General features: G+C 46.7%; 1 protein-coding gene across 1 annotated transcript in view; it reads right to left on the bottom strand.

Moving 5' to 3' along the window:
• LOC147663105 (nck-associated protein 1-like) overlaps positions 1-21,274 on the bottom strand; it is a 1,078,872-nt gene that overhangs the window by 993,375 nt on the left and 64,223 nt on the right. Inside the window, exon 5 of the mRNA XM_086950676.1 lies at positions 13,061-13,279. Within this exon, the coding sequence (XP_086806802.1) occupies positions 13,061-13,279 (219 nt within the window). The remainder of the gene's footprint in view (positions 1-13,060; positions 13,280-21,274) is intronic.

The following is a 21,274-nucleotide window of genomic DNA, read 5'->3' as shown; positions in this document are numbered from 1 at the left end:
GTTGTTTCCTTATCCAACTCCCCTGACTTATGACGGAGTACTTCAGGCCAGGGGAGGACAGGACCGACACAACCTCTGGCATAATCATCGGACTGTTTACTTGTTCGACCAGGCCTCCAGTTTTGACCATACATTCTCTGTGTTTCCATCGCGACCAACCATGTCCATCTTACAGACTTCCATTATGCTTTTTTGGTTTAAAGTATTTTATTCATCACAACACGTAAGGACAAACAGACATCTCAAGAGGATATAGCAGGGCGGAAAAGCCAGCGTCCAAGAGCGCTATCGACAGGTGTCATGCCATGGATCACGCCCCCTCAGTAACAGAAGGCATATGTCGCCTCAACATGTCATGACATTTCCCGTGGAACCCCCCCACCCAACAATCCCCCCCAACATTCAAACTCCCATCACCCACCCCCCATTCCCAACCCACGTCCAGTGCACAGTCCCTAATAGCGGCACACATCAGGGCCACCGCGCCAAAGAGGATAGGTCAAAGGGGAGATCACGGGGCAGAGTCCCCCGGGACCGGAAGCCGCAGAAGGCGGAGATACTTGGGACAGGTAAGTTTCCTAAATTCAGTAAGCAACAGGGAGTGAAAAGGTTGCCAGAGCTCCCTAAGCTGGTCCACATTACCCGCCACTGTGAGGGACATTTTCTCCATACCCAGCGCATGCCATAACCTGTGAAGCCAGCCAGTGATAGATGGTATTGTGGCAGTGTGCCAGTGAATTAAGATGTTCTGGACAGCGGAACCTAGAGCTATCGCTATCTGCCTCCCCCGGCGAGACCGGAGAGGATACATTAGATCATTTGGAAGCCCCAACAGTGTATAGGCAGGGAAGCGCGGCAGTTCAATTTCGAAGTTAGAATCAATTTCATCCAACACCTCATTCCAGTAAGGTTCCAGTAGCGGGCAGTCCCATAGTATGTGCGTGAGAGTACCCCGGTGCCCACATCCCCTCCAGCACTTGTCATCTTTACTACGATCAAACTCACGTACTCGTTCAGGTGTATAATACCAGTAGGTAGAGACTTTAGTCAGCGTATCTGTGAGCCCCATGTGGTAAGCTGAGTGCCGCGCTCTATAGGATATGTGTTCCCACTCTCTAGGGCTCAGTGTCCTCCCCAACTCCCGTTCCCAACGCTCTCTCCCAGGGTGATAAAGGTGTGTCGCCGGTGGCTGCAGTAGCTTGTACAAGTCAGTAATCAGTTTGGAGTCTGAAGTCCGCGTCATGAGCCAATGTTCATAGGGGAGAAAAGGCCGGTCGGCCGTCCCTCTCACCTGCGGCTGAAGGGCCCAGTGGCGAGCCTGCATATAATGAAGTCGCTCCGTCTCCGGAAGTGAGAACTCCTGACGGAGTTGGGGAAAAGGGACAACCCCCTCCGGGCCATAAGGTGACATAAGGCTCTACACCCCGCCTGACGCCATCTCGCAAACGCCCCCCTCTCCATTCCCGGAGTAAAGTCCGGGTTGTCCACCAGCAGGGTAAGCGGAGACGGAAATGTGGTGAGACCACGCAAAACGCTGGTAGCATCCCACACTCGCAGGGGTACCCTCGTGACAAAGGAGGCATAGAGGTTTTTGGGCCGATGAGGGCGATGCATGAAAGGGATCTCCTGCAGGGGCCTCCCTGCCACCGCTTGGTCCTGAAAGAGCCAATGCTTATCAGACTCCCACTTACTCCATTCCACAAGATAACGCAACTGAGTAGCTTGAAAGTACTTGCGGAAATCAGGGCTATCCAGCCCACCGGCCTCCGGGGCCAGCAGCGAGAGAGCCCTACGCATTCTAGGCTTCTTACCCTGCCAGACAAACCGAGAAACGTCTGCCTGCAGTTGCGAGATCCATCCCACCGGCGGTTGGAGTGGCAGGGCCCGGAAGAGGTACAACACCTGAGGCAAGACCGTCATTTTGACAGCAGCTATCCTGCCGAGCCAGGAAAAGATGCCTCGGTTCCACCGGCCCAATTCCTCCCTAATCTTGGCACCCAGAGCCCGATAGTTTGCCGCCACCATAGCCGGTAAGGTAGGAGCAATCTGGATCCCCAAATATGGCACCGCTCCCGCAGACCAGAGGATGGGGAACCGCTGTTGCAGACATGCCCTAGTGTCTGGTTCGAGGGAGACATCCAGCGCCACTGACTTCCCCATGTTCATCTTGAACCCTGACATTGCGCCAAAAGAGGCCAGTTCCTCCATGCACGCCGGTAGAGCCATGCGGGGCCTGTCAATGGATAGAATAACATCATCAGCGTAGAGGCTGATAGCGTGTGCGAAGCCTCCCATCTGGATGCCGGTCACCATCGGGTTATCGCGCATCTGCTGGGCAAACGGCTCCATGTAGAGCGCAAAAAGCAGGGGCGAGAGCGGGCAGCCCTGCCTGGTGCCACGTTCAATGCCAAAAGAATCAGACGCGAGTCCGTTGACAAGGACCACCGCCGACGGACGACTGTAACAATTAAGAATCATGGAGCGGAATTTCTCTCCTATGCCCGCTCTCATCAGCACCCGCTCCAGATAAGGCCAATGGACTCGGTCAAATGCCTTCTCCGCATCCACCGCCAGCAGCATTCGTTCCCCCGGAATCCGGGAGGCCTTCTTCAGTAGATGGACTATTCGTTTCGTATTGTCCACCATCTGTCTTCCGGGGACAAAACCCGCCTGGTCGGGATCGATGAGACCCGGCAAGTGGAGAGCCAATCTAGCGGCCAGGATCCCCGTATACAACTTCAGGTCCATATTCAAAAGAGAGATCGGCCTATACGATCCGCATTGTTTCGGGTCTTTACCGGGCTTAGGGATAACCGAGATAGTGGCCCGAAGCAGATCGGGCGGAATGGCCCCGGGCTCCGCGAAGGAATTGAAAAGGCGCGTCAGGATGGGAGCTAACGTTGTGCAGAATGTTTTATAATAAAGCGCAATGTAGCCATCCGGCCCGGCGCCTTGCCATGCTTAAGTCTGGCGATAGCGGAAACCACTTCCTCAATCCGGATGTCTCTGTCTAAATGATCCGCCTGCAAAGGCTCTAGAGAAGGCAATGCAACCGAGCCCAAATAAGTGTCCATGGCCTCCCCATCCGGGGGATCTCCCGTATAGAGATCTTCGTAAAAACCGCGGAAGACAACTGCTATTCGAGCGTCCTCAGTCTCCAATCGCCCCGTCGGGTCAGAGATCTCTTTAACTAGCTGGGACTGCCTCTTTACTCGGAGCCTATTCGCCAACAAACTGCCACAGCGGTCCCCACCAGTGTAGAAGGTGTGACGCAACCGCAATGCCGCATACTCCGCCCGGTCAAGGTCCAGGGCCGCCAGAAGCTTCCAAGCCTCCTTGAGCTGCCGCCAAATTCGAGGAGCCCCCGTTCTGCGATGGATCTGTTCAAGCTCTCTCACCCGATCCGTAAGTTCCTCTCTCTTGGCCTGCCGCACTTTATTATCCGCTGAGGAAATCGCTATAAATTCCCCTCTGATAACAGCCTTCATGGCTGCCCACTGCGTGGCCCGGCTAGTGTCCGCATTATCATTATGGGACTGAAAGTCTCGAATCACCGTCTCAATGCGAGCCACCACCTCCTTCCTGTGCAGCAGCGTGTCACGAAGGCGCCACGTCCGAGGGCGGGGAGCCGTCGGAGGCACACTCAGCAGGACCTCAACTGGGGCATGGTCTGAAAGGGAGATCACCCCCATCTCCGATCCTGAGACCAGCGCTTTCACCGGAGAGGTAACCAAAAGGTGATCTAACCGTGCGTACGTCTTGTGTGCATGGGAGTAGTATGAGTAGTCCCTATCCGTCGGGTGTAGATGTCTCCACAGATCAAGGAGGTCTACCTCTTCCAGTTGAGCTCTACGGTCCGCGGAGAGTTCTCCGACTTGAGGGGAGCGTTGCGCCGACCTATCCAGTGCGGAGTCAAAAACAATATTGAAGTCCCCCCCCGAGTATGATGTGTCTATCCTGAGTAGCGGTGACCTCTTCGATCGCTGCCTGCAGAAAGCGGTCTTGCCGCTCATTGGGACTGTATAGGGACCCGATCGTAAACAGAAGACCCCCTATCCTAAACCGATAAGCCAATAGTCTACCCTTTTGTTCAGTGAATTTGTGGAGAATTTACCCCGGGAAGTGCCGTGCCACCAGAATCGCCACCCCAGCCGTTTTAGTGGTGCAAGAGGAAAAGAATTGTGAAGGGAACTTATGGGACCGGAGCCTATGTGTGTCCTGTGATAGTAAATGCGTCTCCTGGAGGAGACAAATATCTGCTTGGGTATTCTCCAAGAGCGAAAGGACAGCCCGCCTCTTAACGGGATTATTCAAACCCCGGACATTCAGGGTCACAACCTTACACGTGGTAGGGGGCATGAGCAGCGGTGGAGCAGAAAGCAACAGGGCCCCACATCAGCAAGGCGGGGAGGACAAAAGCGGTACTCGGCATGGGGCGCAGCAGAGCACAGAGCAAAAAGCAGGGACATAAAAAGCAAACAACACCGCGCAAATCAGTGAGCAGACAAACCATCCAAGAACCCACAGCCCGCAAAATGCTTCGTACACACCTCCCCTCGCCTCTCCAATGCTCATGCAAATCAAAAGGACAAGCCAGACTACAAATGCTATAGCCAAGTGGAAGCAAACCAAAAAGTACAGACACTGCCAGGATGACTAGGAAACCCCATGTGCATTGGACGACCCCCCCTCCCCACCTCCAACTCCCGGGTTCCCCCCTCCAACCCCGTCCCCGACCCCCCTGAACCCCCCCAACTGATCCCCGTCTACCCCAACAACCCCCCCTACCCCAGTCCCCTCCCGCAACTGGGACTGGCTCAACGACCCCGAACACCCCCCCTCTCTCCCTCCAGAAACCCCGCAAACCCAGTGTCCCAGTCCGGTCATCGTCGGACAAGCCTGTGGAGAGTCAAACAAGTGGACGTCCAGCCACCACGCACCTCTCCGTGCCCCCCGCCCCCCCAGACCCCCAAACCTGCAGTTCCATAGTAGCGATGTCGATCTCCCCCCGGAGTTCATTCAAGCTGTCAGCGCCACCACAGCCACCGTAGGAGCATCGGTCCCATCCTGCACTGCAGCGTCCGACTCTGTCCGGACCGCAGGAGAGTCCGGCCGTGTCGAGGAAGCAGATGACTGCCGGCCGGGGATTGTCTGCCATCCATCTCTGGTGATACGACCCCGGCGGGGCGTGTGAGCTCCGTCCTCAGTAGCAGTGATCCCCAGCACCCCACAGGTATCCTGAAGGGAACGCAACTGGTGCAAGGTTCCATTCCACCGAAAGATGAGCCGGAAAGGGTGTCCCCAAGAATATTGAGTGCCATGTTCCCTAAGAAAGTCAGTCGCAATTTTAAAAGCTTTGCGCTTCTGTAGGGTGGACGCGGCCAAGTCCTGATAAAGAGCCATCCGATGGCCCCGGAATTCCAGGGAGGGTCTCCTCCGAGCTTCCCGCAGTATCCGCTCCTTCAGGGGATAGTCCGGCAAGAAGGCCAAGATATCTGGAGGGGGTGCCGAAGTCCGGCGCTGCAGGCCCACTCGGTGCGCCCTATCAATCCGGATAGGAAAGTCAGCCGACTCCCCCAACACCTCTCGGAACAGTTCCCCAAGGTACAACGCCACATCGTCCCCCTCCTCTCGGGACGGAATGCCCCGGACACGGATGTTGTTTCTCCTGGAGCGATTTTCAAGGTCCTCCGTGTGCGACTGCAGGTCAAGATGCTGTTCCCGGAGACGGATGACCTCTTGCTGCAGCTGCGTGATTTCCTCGTCCCTGGCATGGCCCGCCTCTTCCACCGTGGATACTCTGTCACCCAGGCCGTCCACTTCCCTCCGTATCTCACGGACCTCTCCTGCTACCTCCTGCTTGAGCGTTTGGAAGTCATCCCTCAGCGAGCTGAAGAGGGATTCCAGGAAGGACCTCGTAACCGGCGGCTCCCCTCCACTTGCTCCTTGGGAACCACTCGGGTGAGATGGGGATGGCTGACCCCGATCCTGTCTCGTATTGTTCCTATTCAGCATCTCCGGCAACGTGCGGTCTCCCTTCCACGACCCTTTGTTCTGCGCCATGATGGCCACTGAGATGCCTCTCCTGGGGATCCAATATTCCAGCCCCTAGTGCAGCCCTGAGACCGAGCTGGCGGCCCCTCACAGTGCCCCGGAAATGACTTAAGGGGCCGAGCCGCCCCACCGATAAAGCAGGGACTGCTGCGGGACCCTCGGTCCGTTCCGTCAGTGACCGGCCGCCCTCCAAGGCCCTCAGATCTGATCAGCCCGGCTGTGCACTCTTCTCAACTCCACAGGCTCCGTTGTCTCGAGCTGACCGTCACCAGCACCACCGGGGGATCCCCCTCCGAGCTAGGCCATGGCGGGCCCACAGGGACTGAGCGGGGGTCGCGACAATGTCAGGTTGGCCTTCTTGTCTTTCTCTAGGGCAATGCAGGAGTGCGCACCCCGGCCGCCCCGGGGCTGGCCAACCCAAAGCGCCACCAGGGGCCACTCCGAAGGCAGGATCCTTCCCATTCCTCGCCGGTGGACAGGCTCAATGGAGGGCGGAAAAGCAGTAGCCCAGCCCCCAGTCACTCGCGGCTCCAAGGGGATCGGCCGCAGCCCCCCTCTCCAGCGTCCCTCAGCCCTCAGACTCACCGCGGGGCCAACAGATGACCCAGGAGACAGCCCCGTGTTCCGCCTTCCCGACCGGCGGGCTGGGAGGCCTCCGCCGTGCAGCGTCGCCGAGGTCCAGGAAGTAGGCCAAAGCCACGGCCTCGAGTAGCGAAAGGCCCCAAGTCCGGCTCCTCCCTCGCCACACCACCGCAGCAGCCGGTCACGCCTCGGAGGAGCCTCGCAGGGCCGAGCAGGAACGCCCGGATTAGGCAGGCAGGGACCACCGCTCCTCAAGACCCCCCAGGTGGCCACCAAAGTAGTCGGGGCCCGGGACCCAGGCCCAAGCCGCGGCCTCCCGTAAAGGCTGACACCAGGCTCGGCGCCGGAACCTCTCTGCCTCCGGGTTATGTGACTCAGACCCCCGGTGCGTACCGCAAGGGCATGCGGTGATGTCCGGGGCCAGTGGGCAGGGTCAGCGGTTTCGCTGTGTTCACTCGGGCCGGCGTCTAAGCCCGGGCAGGGTCCGCCTCTCCTCCAGGCCGTGCACTAGGCCGTACCCGCTCCCTGCAGTGGCGCCGTTTCCGGGATCGGTAAAGCGCCTCGAAAGGTGGCGGCAGGCTCTCAGCCGTCACTCCGTGTCTACACACCCCCGCTCCGTGAATTGCAGCGTCCCGGGGGGAGAATCAGCGCATTCACGGTAGGTTTAGGGCCCAGGGACGGCGGAGCTCACTTCGAGTGCGACCACTCAGCTCGCCATCTTGGCCACGCCCCCCCCCCATTATGCTTTTTAGACACTCTGCAAATCTGGGGGGGGCAGCTGACTTCCATTCTTTACATATCTCTCTTCTGGCAATAACCACCACATAAAAGATAAACTGTGAATGTAACTTATTAATATTATAGTCATGTGGTAAACCAAAAAATACTAACCTGGGGGTACATAAAATGGTTGTTGATGGTACCTCACCCAGAAAGCCAGCTATCACTCTCCAGTACTCCTGAATCTCCGGGCATTCCAAAAATATATGCATATCGTCTGCAGCTATGAGTTTACAGCGGGGGCAGTAGCAGTTGTTCTGTGTTATCTTATATAATTTAGCCGGGGTCCAATATACTCTGTAGGCCTTGAATAAATGGTTCCGCCTTAAATTAGCTGGTTTGATTAATTTCTGGGATAAAGAAAAAGAGTCTGACCAGATTTTACTACGCTCTTCGGGGAATTCAGCTATTATGTTCCCCCAGAGGCTTGTCAATTCAAGATCTAGATTATTCTTTTCATCCGTGAGCAATTTATACCAGAATGAAACTTCTCTAATCCAGCCCCCCCCTCTACGAATTGCATACAGAAGTCCAGTATTTTTTCCCGCTGTAAAGTCTGGCTTGACCACCAAGCAGCTAATTGGTGAAATTTAAATCTCGTCAGTAGTCCGTTTGTAAGTAATGTTAGGGAGTTCCAGTCCATGAGGCCTGAATCTACCCATAAATCCCCCCATTTCAATATTCCAGCTGTTCTCAAGGGGAGTGAAAGCTGATCCTGAAGACATGCAGGAGTGCCCGGAGAGTCCCAAATTGGAGTGTACGTGTGATAGTAAGGAATTCCCAATACCTTTCGAATAAACCCCTAGTTTTTAAGTGCGGTCTGTAGGATCTTAAGACGAACTTTCTTAAAATATTTCTGGCCGCCAAACTTAAATAAAAAAAAGTCTTGGCCGTATGGTAGATCATGTAATAAAGCCTGGAACAGGCAGCCCTGTGAGGATGCATCTAGTATGTTACCAAGTAACCTGAAGTTTTTAAAATGGAAAGCATGACAGTATAATAGTAAGTCCGGTAGAGCCAGACCTCCGATTTTTAAGCCCCTCCTCAATTTTTTCCAGGCTATCCTGGAGGATTTACAGGCCCAGATAAAAGATCCAATCTTACCCTGGAGGTTCGTAATGTATTTCAACGGGAAGGATAAAGGGATGGAGTTATAAAGAAAGGTCAATTTGGGGAGTAAGGACATTTTAATGAGATTAACTCGTCCATAAATATTTAATGGTAGATTGCCCCATCTTGTTAATGTTTTAGTAATGTCTTTAACAACAGTCCACCAGCTGATTATCGGTATGTTCTTTAGATCTTGAGTTAAATAAATGCCTAAATATCACATTTTTTGTTTCACCCCCTGTATGGGAGTGTTATTATTCCACCCCATTATCTCTGTCTTCTCCTTGTTGATCTGGTATCCTGACAGTTTTCCGAATTCCTCTGCCAGGTAAAATAGCCTGGGTATAGCTTCAGTGTGGTTAGAGGTATATAAGAGGAGGTCGTCAGCATATAGGGCAGTTTTTAACTCCAAGTTAGCCATCATAAAAGGTTGAATAACATTATCCTTTCTAATGCCACAAACAAAAGGCTCCATATAAATATCGAACAAAAGAGGAGATAGGGGGCAACCCTGTCGAGTTCCTCGGGATATGTCAAACCATTCAGATAATGCCCCGTTAACCAATACTTTTGCCGTTGGGTTATGATACAGTGATTTAATACCCTTTATAAACATTGGGGGAACCCAAATGCAGTCATTGCGGCCCAGAGAAAGTTCCAATTGACCTGATCGAAGGCCTTGGCCGCGTCTATCGCTACCAAGGCTTACAGGAGGCCTTTATCTTTAGCGTAGTCTATAGCTCCTATCACTTGAAAAGTTAATTCATTTAGTTGTCTCCCTGGAATAAAGCCCCTTTGATCAGTGTGGATTATAGATTTTATTATCTTCGCGAGTCTAGTCGCTAAGATCCCGGAATATAACTTCATGTCTGTATTCAGGAGAGAAATTGGCCTGTAAGATTCTATTTTCTTGGGGTCTTTATTAGGTTTTGCGATAAGCGTTATTGTGGCTTCAGCCCAAGTAGGGGGGGGTACTGTGACCATGGAGTAATAAGTGATTGAAGAGTGTTATGAGTACGGTTGATACTTGTTCTATGTTGTCTAAATAGAGCTCAACCAGAAGCCCGTCTGAACATGCCGCTTTTCCCCGCTTCATTTTCTTTAATTGGTTTGATATTTCCCCCTCCGTGATCTCACTTTCTAAATATCTCTTATCCAGGTCAGAAATTTGAGGTAAGTTTTTCTGAAACAACCAGGTTTCCATCTCTTCTGACTTTGGGTCTTTATCTTCAGTATAGAGGCTTTTCATAAAGCTCCTGGCTTCATCTCTAATATCAGCATCTACCACAATCAAGTCTCCTGTCTCTCTCTGAGTTAAAACTTTGATATTAATTTCTAACTTGTATGATATGCTTACTATGTACATTCAGAACTGTACTATTTGCCAACAATTCTCTCCGAACTCCACGTTGAAGGTAATAAATTCTACCATACCACAAGCACGAGGTCCGTTTAAGGCTCTCCACATTGATTTTATCAACATGAACAACCGATGCAGCTATCGATACCGAATAGTTGTGGTTTGGTCTTCTTCCTGTTGGGTTGAAGCAGGACCCTGTGTCCACTGTGATGCTAAGTCAGCTGTTACTTTTCTGATTTGTGAGGTGATTCCCCGCCTGGGAAATTCTAGAAGGGATAAGATCTGACACACACTTTGTAAATGCTATTTTTACCCATCTCGAAACAATGCTAAGGATAAAACATACATTTTCTCCTGTTTACCAACCCCAGAGTAATGGCATGTTGGAGCGCCTTAATGGCTTGCTGAAAAATAAGATAAGCAAGTTATGCGCCATATTGTATAAAAAATTGTTGTATTGTTTACCTTTAGCATTATTCTCCCTTGGAAACACACCTAGTTCCAATCACCACCTAACTCCCTATCAGACTCATGAACATGAAAATACCTGCCACCTGATGTTAGGTGCTGAGAGAAAGTACAGATGAAATTCTGAATGATGAAATGCATGTCTATCTCTCTGAATTAACAAATGCTGCAAAGTTAATTTCCAAACAGGGAACAAGAGGAAAAGAGAAGCACACCACCGCCAAGGTCAAACTCACAGCTGTGGAACTAGGAGATCAATTTTTTGCCAGGAACTTTGCTCAAAAATGGAAAGATCATCATAACTTCAATGGTCCTTTTTCTGTAACAGTATGCACTCCTACTACCAACAAAGGCAGGAAGTCAGGGATGTTCGGATGAACCTTGATTCATGCCAAGCAACACTAGGGATATATATGTGAGGAAAGGGGAGAGAAGATTGTGACAGTAAAGAACCCCCCCTCCACCTCTGTTTTGGGACAATTTTTCAATTCTACGAATGGAAAGTCATGTTTGTTTGCCTTTTGATACTGTTCTGCTGTTGCTTTTCTATAGTGATGCATGTTTAAGCTCTACTTACTATATCACACACCTGCGAATAGCACTGTGTCCTCGTACCAATGTGTCTCATAATATTCATGCTAGCCTGCTAGATAATATGTGGTATCAAGATATGTCTGAAATAATATTAGAAAACACCAATGAATCATGTTTTCTTTGCTCATTGATACCTCACACCACAGGACCAGATTGATTATACTCAGCTAAAGAAGTACCCCAAAGAACATCTTTATGTCTCTTACACCTCTTTCTCTGTAGGATTAAGGCCCGAAGGCAGCCAACACATGTTAGAGTAGCACACTTTTTAGGTAATACCACAAAATGCGACTCCTTAGTAGAAGTATTCCTAGAGATAGGCAGGACATTATGGATGAGGCAGAACAAATGCAGAAAACAGGTCTCTCTAACACTGCTGAATGGACAGAAATGGTTGTAGGTTTAAGTTTTTTAGGAGTAACATGCCCACCAACCGAGTGTGATAGTCACTTAGTAAAAACCTTACCCCCGGAGTGTGTATATTGGAGCTTGTACCACATGAGGAAAACGAGGTCGGTAGTTTTGGGTCGAGGACAGAAAGCGGAGGTATCCACTTAGAGGGTTAGCGTTCAGCTATGTCTTTTTAGCAGGAAAAATGTTGATTTTACAAAACGTCATAAATGTTATGCACACTAATGTTTGCGTGGAATTGGGAAGGCATATTCTAACTGTTATGTTTTGCATTGATAGATAAACACAACCCCTGACGAAGGGCCGGTAATTAGGCCCGAAATGCATTGGGTAAAAGACTTGCGTTTGTGGATAAAACTTATGTACACTGTCGCGATGAAGGATAAAGCTTGGATTAGCATTTCCGCACCATTAAGACAAAAGTGAAGATTTAAGCGCCTCTCTTGTGACTTGTGAAAAAACAGGATGAAATGATTAACTATTGGAATATGTTGAATAATAAAAGGATTCAGCAAAGAGAAAAAATTAAAGTTGTTGGTATTATTGCAATGCTAACTAATGCTGCGCACTCGGCACGGGGCGAAATGTCGCCCCTCTCAAGTGGATGTTTCATACTCACGTAGTTGGGGCTGACTACGTTTCCTGGGTAGCACGCGAGAAACGCGAAAATTAAGAACACTAAGGAACTAAGGAACACAACTATTAAAAGAAAGGTGTGCACTCTGTCATTCTTTCAGTGATTGTTGCGTTATACCACATTGCATCACCCAATGGGGAAGCCATTTTGAAAATACATGAAATTCTATGTTATACTTTCAAGACAGCTGTCATGTTGTGTTACATCATGCTGAATCACACCCTGTTGCCACGCAAGGCGGTGGCCATTTTGGAAGTATTCCAAATACACTTTTCAGAAGGCCAGTCACTGTAATTGGCATAGTCAATGCTGGCACAATTTTGAAAGCATCAGCACTAGAAAAGCTAATAGAGGTGCCCAGCATGGAGTGGAAGAGTGGTGGCAGGAGATTGATGGCAAAGCAGAGAAAGAAAACCAGCGGATGGGAGATAAGGTCCGAGGAAGGAGAGATAAAAAGGCTTAGGAGGGGAGCGAGGAAGTGCAATGCCAACCTTTAGCTGTGCTCTGTGCAGCACCCTCGAAGGGAGGGTGGAAATAGAAAGAGATGGGGTGAGGTGGTTTGGGGAGCTGGGGAAAGAAAGCAAGTGTGCTTTAAACAGAAAGTGCGGGAGCAATAAGCAGGACATTCATTTCCATGAAGTGTAAACGAAAAGTAAAAGAACATTTAAAAAAAGTAAAAGCCACACAAAATTATGCAAAGGATTGGTTCAACGCCGACTCTTTGTACTAATGTCCATCGGTTTGTGTGACAGACAGCTCAATCTGTATGCAACGAAATTACAATCATTCTTTCAGGCTTTGTTTCATGTCTCTTTCCCCTTGAAATTCACAGTTATTTATTCGTTTTCAACACACTCCCTTTGTGTGGCAGCTTTCACTGAATGAGCCACCTTGATCACAGAAAATGTATCTGATGGAATAATGACGTTACTCCATTACTCTAAATTAATATTTTCTCTCTTGTGAATGATCCCTGCATTGTATTTAGCCATTCTTCATCAGCGCTCCTATCTAACCAGGTATATTTTCTGAACTTTTCAGACCATGAAAGAGCGTACACTTACCAGTTGGTATAGATGGTCGCAATGGTCTGGTCCCCATTGGAATCCAGTGGCTGGGTCTGTTGGAGAAGGGCCCCTTGGATTGTCCTGGCCACATCGATATTCACTAGGTGGGCCACCAGATAGATACTTGTGATATACGCCCTCAGGCTGTCTAGGACCTCTGAGGGCCGGGTGATCTCATTGGTCAGCTGATTATAGTTTGCCATTCTCACAATGGCCCTGTAAGAACAAATGCGTACATTACATTATTCATATACATCATGATATTCAATATTTACTGATAAAATAAAAATATATAGATCTTTGAACATGTAGGAAATCTATACATAGATACATGCTCTTTTGTAGTTAGACATAGTAAATCATGGCCCGTTGTGATCTAATGCCAAGGAACAGGGTTTTGCTGGCTGTTTCACTAGTTTAAAGCAAGGGACAGAGTTCTCTTTCTAAGTGCTGATGTGTGTGCACACTTTGCTTTTTTTCTATAAACTGATCACACAAACCCAATATGAGTTAAAATTGCAATTAAAGAGTCGCCTGGACAGTCAGTCAGAAAGTCTACAGTCATCCAACAAGAAAAGCAAACACCATATAAAGTTGATAACAGTTTTCCCCATACAGAACAGAAATATAAAGAAAAAACAGGAACGCATTTGCATGACCGCACCCATCAAGGAAAGGGAACACTAATCTAGAAAAATGGATAAAACAAAAAACAAACATCTACTTTCCTTAACCACATTCTGACCTTCACTCTTAACATCGTTTCATAAACTCCACTCCAACAGCAAGTCACCTGGAGAGAACACACTCAGAAACTAGTGACAAAAACATTATTTAGAGAACACAGCACACAAAATTCAATAAAGGACACTGTGGTAATCTTCATCAATCCTTGTATATTGAAAGTCTGTACAGCTATATACCCAGTGAAGGAGCTATTTTAGCAGTAAAATGGTTCATACAAACTATGAATATTGATTGTAATCCAACTTTCATCATCAATTGCCTTACTATCGTACTTGATATATTTGAGTTCCAAGGCGAATTATATAAACAAGTAAGAGGAGTAGGTATGGGCGCATCTTGCACCGTTACACTAACGGAACATAGATCAGCAATCCGCACGAAAAAGTTATCGTCTCCTACGGTATCACACTTTATGGAATATAACCATACACCTGACGACATACTTTGGTTTATTGTGGAAAAAACTCAAATTTAGCAAGGACAATGTGCTGAATCCATCCGAAAGAAACGAGAAGTTTTTGGGACTTTTTTTCTAGATACTTTCAATAATGGGTTAAATTTAGATATGCCATGGGAACAGGCTATTCTGTAGTCTTTGCCTGCTTCTAACAATTTATTTTGAAATTTTTATAGTGCGCGAACAAGATCCTGGCCGATAGCAAAGCGCTTTACATCCATTACTAATAATGTTCTATTCTGTTATGTGTGATGACTATCATCCAAGTCTAACTGCTTTGCCTACTATGCTCCATGATAACCATCATTTAGGTCTTATCATTTTGTTGCCCTTATTTATCTTGAGGCAACAATGGTGTTAATAACTAGACTATTGTGGTATTTTCAATTGCTGATAATAATTCATGTTTTTTTCCCCCTAATGCCTCCACCTAATTGTTAGTGGTGGTGCTGCTAACATATATATCAACACATATACTATTGGGGTATATATACAATATATATCCATACTCATCATTTACTGTTTATTGGTTAATTCTTTTTGTAAGAATATCGGGATCGAATATTACTACTGTTTTTATTTATGCAAATAAATTTAATTCATTGATCAGATTTTCCATATTTTTTAGATCTAGATCTAGATCTATTTCTATCTTTATTCTCACCACTTCCATGGTATTATATTTTTAGTTGTATAGACATGGACTGGTATTCCACATACTAATAATCATATTACTCATAACACTTAGGTTCTTTCATTAATTACACTATTTTCCATTTAGGCGCCATATTGAGCTACTGTTTATTCAAAGATCTCATAGCCAGTTCATATAGGTAGTCCTTCTTACATTCCATTTCTAAAACTCTAAATAGGAATACCTATGTGACAATGCCCTTTTGGCAATTTCTTCTTAATAGTCTGCATATATGATAAGTATGCGGTACATCTTTTCCTCCATCTGTAAGGTCTTGAACCGCACGGAGGTTCAAGGTGACCATTTAGTTTTAAATCTAGTGCAAGGTAACCAACATGGCGACGTACACCCGTAGATGCAGCCCGTCCCCTTTTGCTTTTTGTCCGCTATCACTGCTGTTAAATAGTCACAAAGCACGCAAAACCGTCGTCGATATAAATAGATCTGCCAGAAACAGCAATATTGAGCAAGCAGGAGCCATAAGACTGACGCTAGTGTGCTCATCTGCAGGTAAGCTTGTAACCTACACAGAGCTAGCATGATTATTGAACAACGTCATATCCAACTATAGTTACTATATTTAATAAATGTAATGTTATGTTTAGAATAAGGAAGCCCCCAGGAATTAAGGATGTTACCCCTTTAAAGGTTGACCTATTTCTATTATGGGAAGGAGCCCTTTTAAAACATAAAAAGTAAGCAACTCAGAAACGTTTTTCGTGTATTAAAAGGATAAAAGTATCCAACTATTGCAGCAGACGAAACTATGTTTCCAATTTTTTTATTCCAGACCTAACTTTCGCTGCTAACAAAGTAGACAGAAATCATACAATTTAGGATTCATTTTTGGACCTTTAACCCCTCAGCCACAGGGGAAATTCCCCCGCGGTGCAGGAGGGGGGAAGGGGCCATGCGCTGCGCCACGGTGCTCATGACGAGCCCAGCTCGTTATGAGGCACAGTGGAGCTGTGCTCATGACAAGCTGAGCTTGTCTTGACTCCTCCCACTCCCGTGGAATGTCCGCACAGGCGTGGAATTCCCCGTGCGGGGGAATGGCGCGGCCATTATGACGAGCCCAGCTCGTCAAGAGCACAGCTCCTCTGTGCCTCATGATGAGCTGGGCTCGTAATTAGCAGGCAATGGGTTAAAAGTAAGCATGACTCTCATTTTCAATTAATTAGTCATCATTTTCACATCTTTAATTCTACTTACGTTATACCTTTCGTTATGATTTCATTGTCAGACGCATTTAGTTTGAGGGCGATCGAGAAGTACGCTACTAAGACTTACTGCAGTTCCTCTGCCTACTACTGCTCTCATCTTGGTTCACAATATTCTACCCCACAGATTGAGTTTGTTGTTTGCCGTTATAGTGTACAAGATCTACACAGTAAATTTTGCCGGTCTTAATATTTTACTGCACAATTAACAAATTAAATAACTTGCAATACTAAATGGTATTTATTCTTGTTCTAGATCTTTTTTGCCAGTATAAGGAGTACCCTTTTATATACCTGTAATAATACATTCCAGTATCCTGTTTTGCCCTTGATCGTACAACATTATTGCTGTTAGAAGTAAGTAATTATCTTAAATACGTAGTTTGGGATAATGGAGGATCATTACAGAATTGTTCTGTGTACTTATTTAGAATCCCCCTTAGCAGTAAGCTAGCTTATGGTGGGAATCTATGAGTTATTGGAAATAAAGTTCGTTCATCCTACATTCCACCTATCTTTATAATATTTCACAAATGAGGTTTAGATCTTGCTCCCAATCTATGCCTCCAAAAAAATAAAAGTGGCCACCTTAATACTCTATTCACAAGAATGGCAATTATAACATTAACCAGCAATATTAGAGTTCATGTGGGGTCCCACATGTCTATGAATTTTAATTTTGGGCACTAAATGCGTTTTTTTCATTCTAGTTTCATTGCCTCTATTATAATTAGGATCTCTTGACAATTTTTATTTTCTTCTTCCTTTTTTTCATGTTTCTATTCAGCTATTTTCATTATACTCTGTATGGGCAGAGTCACTAAGATAAATTAGTCACATTGTTTAGAAAATTGAATAAAAAATTAATTAATTGATGTATTAAATTATATATCAGAAAAACTGTTTTAGTGAATAAATATATACATATGTACAGAAGTTGTTATTTGATATTCACTTAAGTTCTTTGACCGCCGCTGATATATTTTTCATCAACATAGAAATCTAAATATAAATGTTAGAGGTACTTCCCACATTGAAGGTTTATGTCTATACTTGTGTAAAAATTGCACTTTACATTTGTATTGTTATTAGAAAGATGTAACCACAATTTAATTTCTCTGTTTCCCTGTTTCGCTATAGACAGTTTCCTGACGAAGGCAGATGTGCCGAAACGCGCGTAGTTGTCATCTACCGCTAGCCTTCATCAAACCTGTCAAATATTATATGAAAGATATATGTACTGATTGTAATATTTAGACTGATTTGTCTATGTACATATTGTGGTTATTTGTTAATATGTAAAGGATTGTTTCACATTTATATCTATCCTATATTTAGGCGCAAATAAATCTGTCATTGGACGACTACAAGTAGCGCAAAACGCTGCGGTCAGACTCCTGTGTAAGATTCCTAGGAACGCTGGAGTCTCGAACCATCGCCGGGACCTCCATTGGCTCAGGATAGAGAGTAGAGTTCGTTTCAAGGCCTTGAACTACATGTTCAAAATAAAAACAGGAGGAGCCCCAAAATACCTCCAATCCCTTGCTTGCCTCTACACGCCAAAGAGAAACCTCCGGTCCCAGACAGCAGCATGCTTCTGTATACCAAGGTTTAAACGTGCAAGATCAGGGGGCAGATCTTTTGCCTATCTTGGACCCTCCCTGTGGAACACGCTTCCACCAGGCATTCGGAAGGAAGATAACTACCATAGTTTTAGAAAGCTTGTAAAGACCTGGCTGTACGAACAATAACCACCTCAAAATCTCCCTCCGTTTCTGTCTTTTTCTAGCTGTGTCTAGGCGCCGGGAAACCCTTCTTGGGTAGCTGTTGCGCCCTATAAATTGACAAAATAAATAAATAAATAAATGTATATAATTGATTAACAAAAACAAATATATCAAAAAAGAGATTAAACAACTAAATAAAATATTTTCATAATAAAAAACAAGAAAGAATATATGTTTTTGTTTACTGTTACTAATGGCACTCTTTGTGGTTACATGCTTTCATGATGCCGAAAATGTGATTGAAAGCTTGTTACGGTTTCTTTACCTAATAGTAATTAATTGAAGAACGACCACCAAAAGGGTAAGTGTGGAAGAAGTCTATTTGACGGAGCTGCCACGGTAACACACCGCCAGGCGCCTCAACCGAGTCTTCAACTGCCGTTGCTAGGAGGTTTCACATTCCGTGGAACGTCCGAGCCATGGCAGAATACTACAGACACACACGCATGCACATACCTGTGCAAACTGTAAAGGGGCAGATGCCTTGCAAACAAATCACACCGATAAGCTTTTTACATCAGGGAATGCATGTATTATGATGTTGGTGAGGGCCTGAGGGAAAAGAGCTACACCTTCACTATATAACTACATAGAACACACACTCATGCAAGAACGCGGAAGTAATAAAAGAGCCGACCAGGATTTGCTCAAGAGATACAGGCTCACAAAGGGCATTATATAAACAACATGGTACACCTATCCACAATTGAAATCACTCCCTGAAAAACACATTAAAGGTCATGACAGTAGGGATGGAGCTGCTTTGTCTACTAAGTTTATTTGCCACTGAGCTCCTCCAGAAAATAATCAGGGACACTACTGGAACATCACAACCATCAATCTTATATTATGGAAAGTTAAGGATACTCCAATCTCTCTCTTGTCAGTACTCCCAGACCGTTACCCCAGAATACAAACTCTGACAATTCTGTAACGCTCACCGGGTTTCCTGCTATCTCATTACGTGAGGTGGAGGACCTTGTAGGTCAGATCAAAAGTGGCTGCCCATCAGATACTATCCCTGCCAGAGTTATGCCGGTGGTTGGCAAGGTGCTCGGTCCTATGATCCAGCGCCTTGTCTACCTCTCGCTCACCGAGGGCCAAGTGCCACTGGAGTGGAAGAAGGCCCTGGTGAGGCCCATTCGGAAGAATTCATCTATCCCATGGTCAGATCTGTCCAATCTCAGGCCTATTTCCCTACTCCCGTACTTAAGTAAGCTTACGGAGAAGCACGTTAATAAACACCTATCGAGCTTTATCGAATGTACGGGTAGTCTGGACCAATCTCAGTCCGGCTTCAGGCCGCATTACAGCACTGAATCGGCTCTGCTATCCTTTACAGACGATCTCCGTATGTACCAGGATAAAGGACACTCAGTAATCCTGGTACTATTGGATTTATCGGCAGCGTTCGATACCATATCCCACAATATCTTGCTCGAACGTCTTGCCGATATTGGGCTTATGAGTATGGCCTTGGGCTGGATCCGGAGTTTTTTGCCCGATCAAACCCAAAATGTCAACATGGGCTCATTTCGTTCAGCTGAGGTAGAGATAACCAAGGGGGTGCCGCAGGGCTCATGTCTGAGCCCCACTCTTTTCAACATATATGTGGCACCCCTGGCTAGGATTATGAGAGCTTTTGGTTTCATCCCAGTGTCATACGCTGATGACACTCAGCTTCTCTTTCCTTTCAAATCTCTGACCCCTGAGACAATAAGATCATTCTCCGAAGGTATGAAGGCGGTCGCACAGTGGATGACCTCGAACTTCCTACAGTGCAATGTGGGGAAGACAGAGGTCATGCTGTTTGGCGACACCAAAATACTATGGACCCCGGACTGGTGGCCTTGCGATCTAGGCCCGGTTCCCCCACCGAAGCAGGTGGTAAAGAATCTTGGGGTTCGACTGGATCAGAATCTGTCTCTTAAGGAGCATGTGAACAGTGTGGTGGGATCCTGTTTCCATGTTATTGGCCTTCTCCGTAAAGTATTCCCTCTTCTTCCTGACTCCACTAGGAAAAAGCTGGTGCAGGCCCTGGTGCTAAGCCAGTTGGATTATTTCAACGGGTTGCTTGCATCAGCCAGTGAGGGGCTACCTGGCAGGCTTCAAGTGGTACAGAACACGGCGGCCAGATTGATCCTAAATGCCCCCCTGAGATCTCCTTCAAACCCCTTATTGGCAACATTACATTGGCTCTCCATCCGCCAAAGGGTTAAGTTTAAGATCTGTTGTACTGTCCACAAAGGTCTACATGATCTAGGACCTTCCTACTTGGCCGAAAAATTCATCCCTTATAACCCCTCCCGCAATCTCAGATCCTCCAACCAGCTTTTACTTCAGGCACCCATTGTAAAGAAGTCCAGGCAAGGCGGAAAAGCCCTGTCTTCTGTTGGCCCAGCTCTCTGGAATAAACTTCCCTTGGTGCTCAGGCAGTGCAGTGATCACCTAGCTTTCAGGAAAAAGCTGAAAACGTTTTTATTCCAGTGTTAGCAGTCTCCCCATAATTTGTTCTCTCTGTCTGTAAACCACTCCACAGGGCATATGGCGCGGAGATACTCCTTCGGGAGTTTGATTCTAGCGTGGTATAAACTCAAAATAAATAAATAAATACTCTGAAACCCTTGTGCGTTTCAGGTCACTTTCTTCCAGACACAGATAAACAATGTCTGTTTCTATGAGCTGCTTCTTGTCACACTTGGGAGGAGTTCTCAGACATGTGCCATTTTATTTATGTCTTTATTTTGGCATTTTTGTAAAGTGCACTGTTATTCTGATTATAAAGTTTTCTAGTGCTAAGAGCTGGTAAGCATGTCACTGCAGAAATCACGTACAGACTAGTAAGGCGGTAGATGTGAAGCAGGGCAAGTTCAAAATAGTACGCAGAATTGTAGTCTCACTGGGATGGATCAACCTTCTGATCAATGCCATTGATGATAGGCTTCCCCTCTGATGCTGCCTTACTTCCACTTCAGCGCCAAGAAAACATTTGGTGAACGTGTGCTTGATAAGTACCGGTTAACATAACATAACATAAGGTTTACTATTGAAGACCCAATGGATCAGCGGGGGGTATAGTACCGAAAATGATTGTGTAGATAGCAAGCAGAAGACACATAAAGTACTTTATGGCAGAAACAGTGGACCCTGACTAAGCATATGAGCACTGAAGTCGATCTGTGAAGTATTTTGACAGCTGAAATTAGGAGAATTGCAGTAGTCTATCAGCTAGAGAAGAGCCATTGGATAACTGTTTTCCTGTGATTAGCAGGTAGTAGTTGGACAATTTTCCTGATGATGATTAGC

Source organism: Lissotriton vulgaris, unplaced genomic scaffold, assembly GCF_964263255.1.
Source record: "Lissotriton vulgaris unplaced genomic scaffold, aLisVul1.2 SCAFFOLD_417, whole genome shotgun sequence".
Classification (NCBI taxonomy): Eukaryota; Metazoa; Chordata; class Amphibia; order Caudata; family Salamandridae; genus Lissotriton; species Lissotriton vulgaris.
The sequence above is the reverse complement of the archived record's forward strand: the minus strand, read 5'-3'. Positions and strand labels throughout refer to the sequence as shown.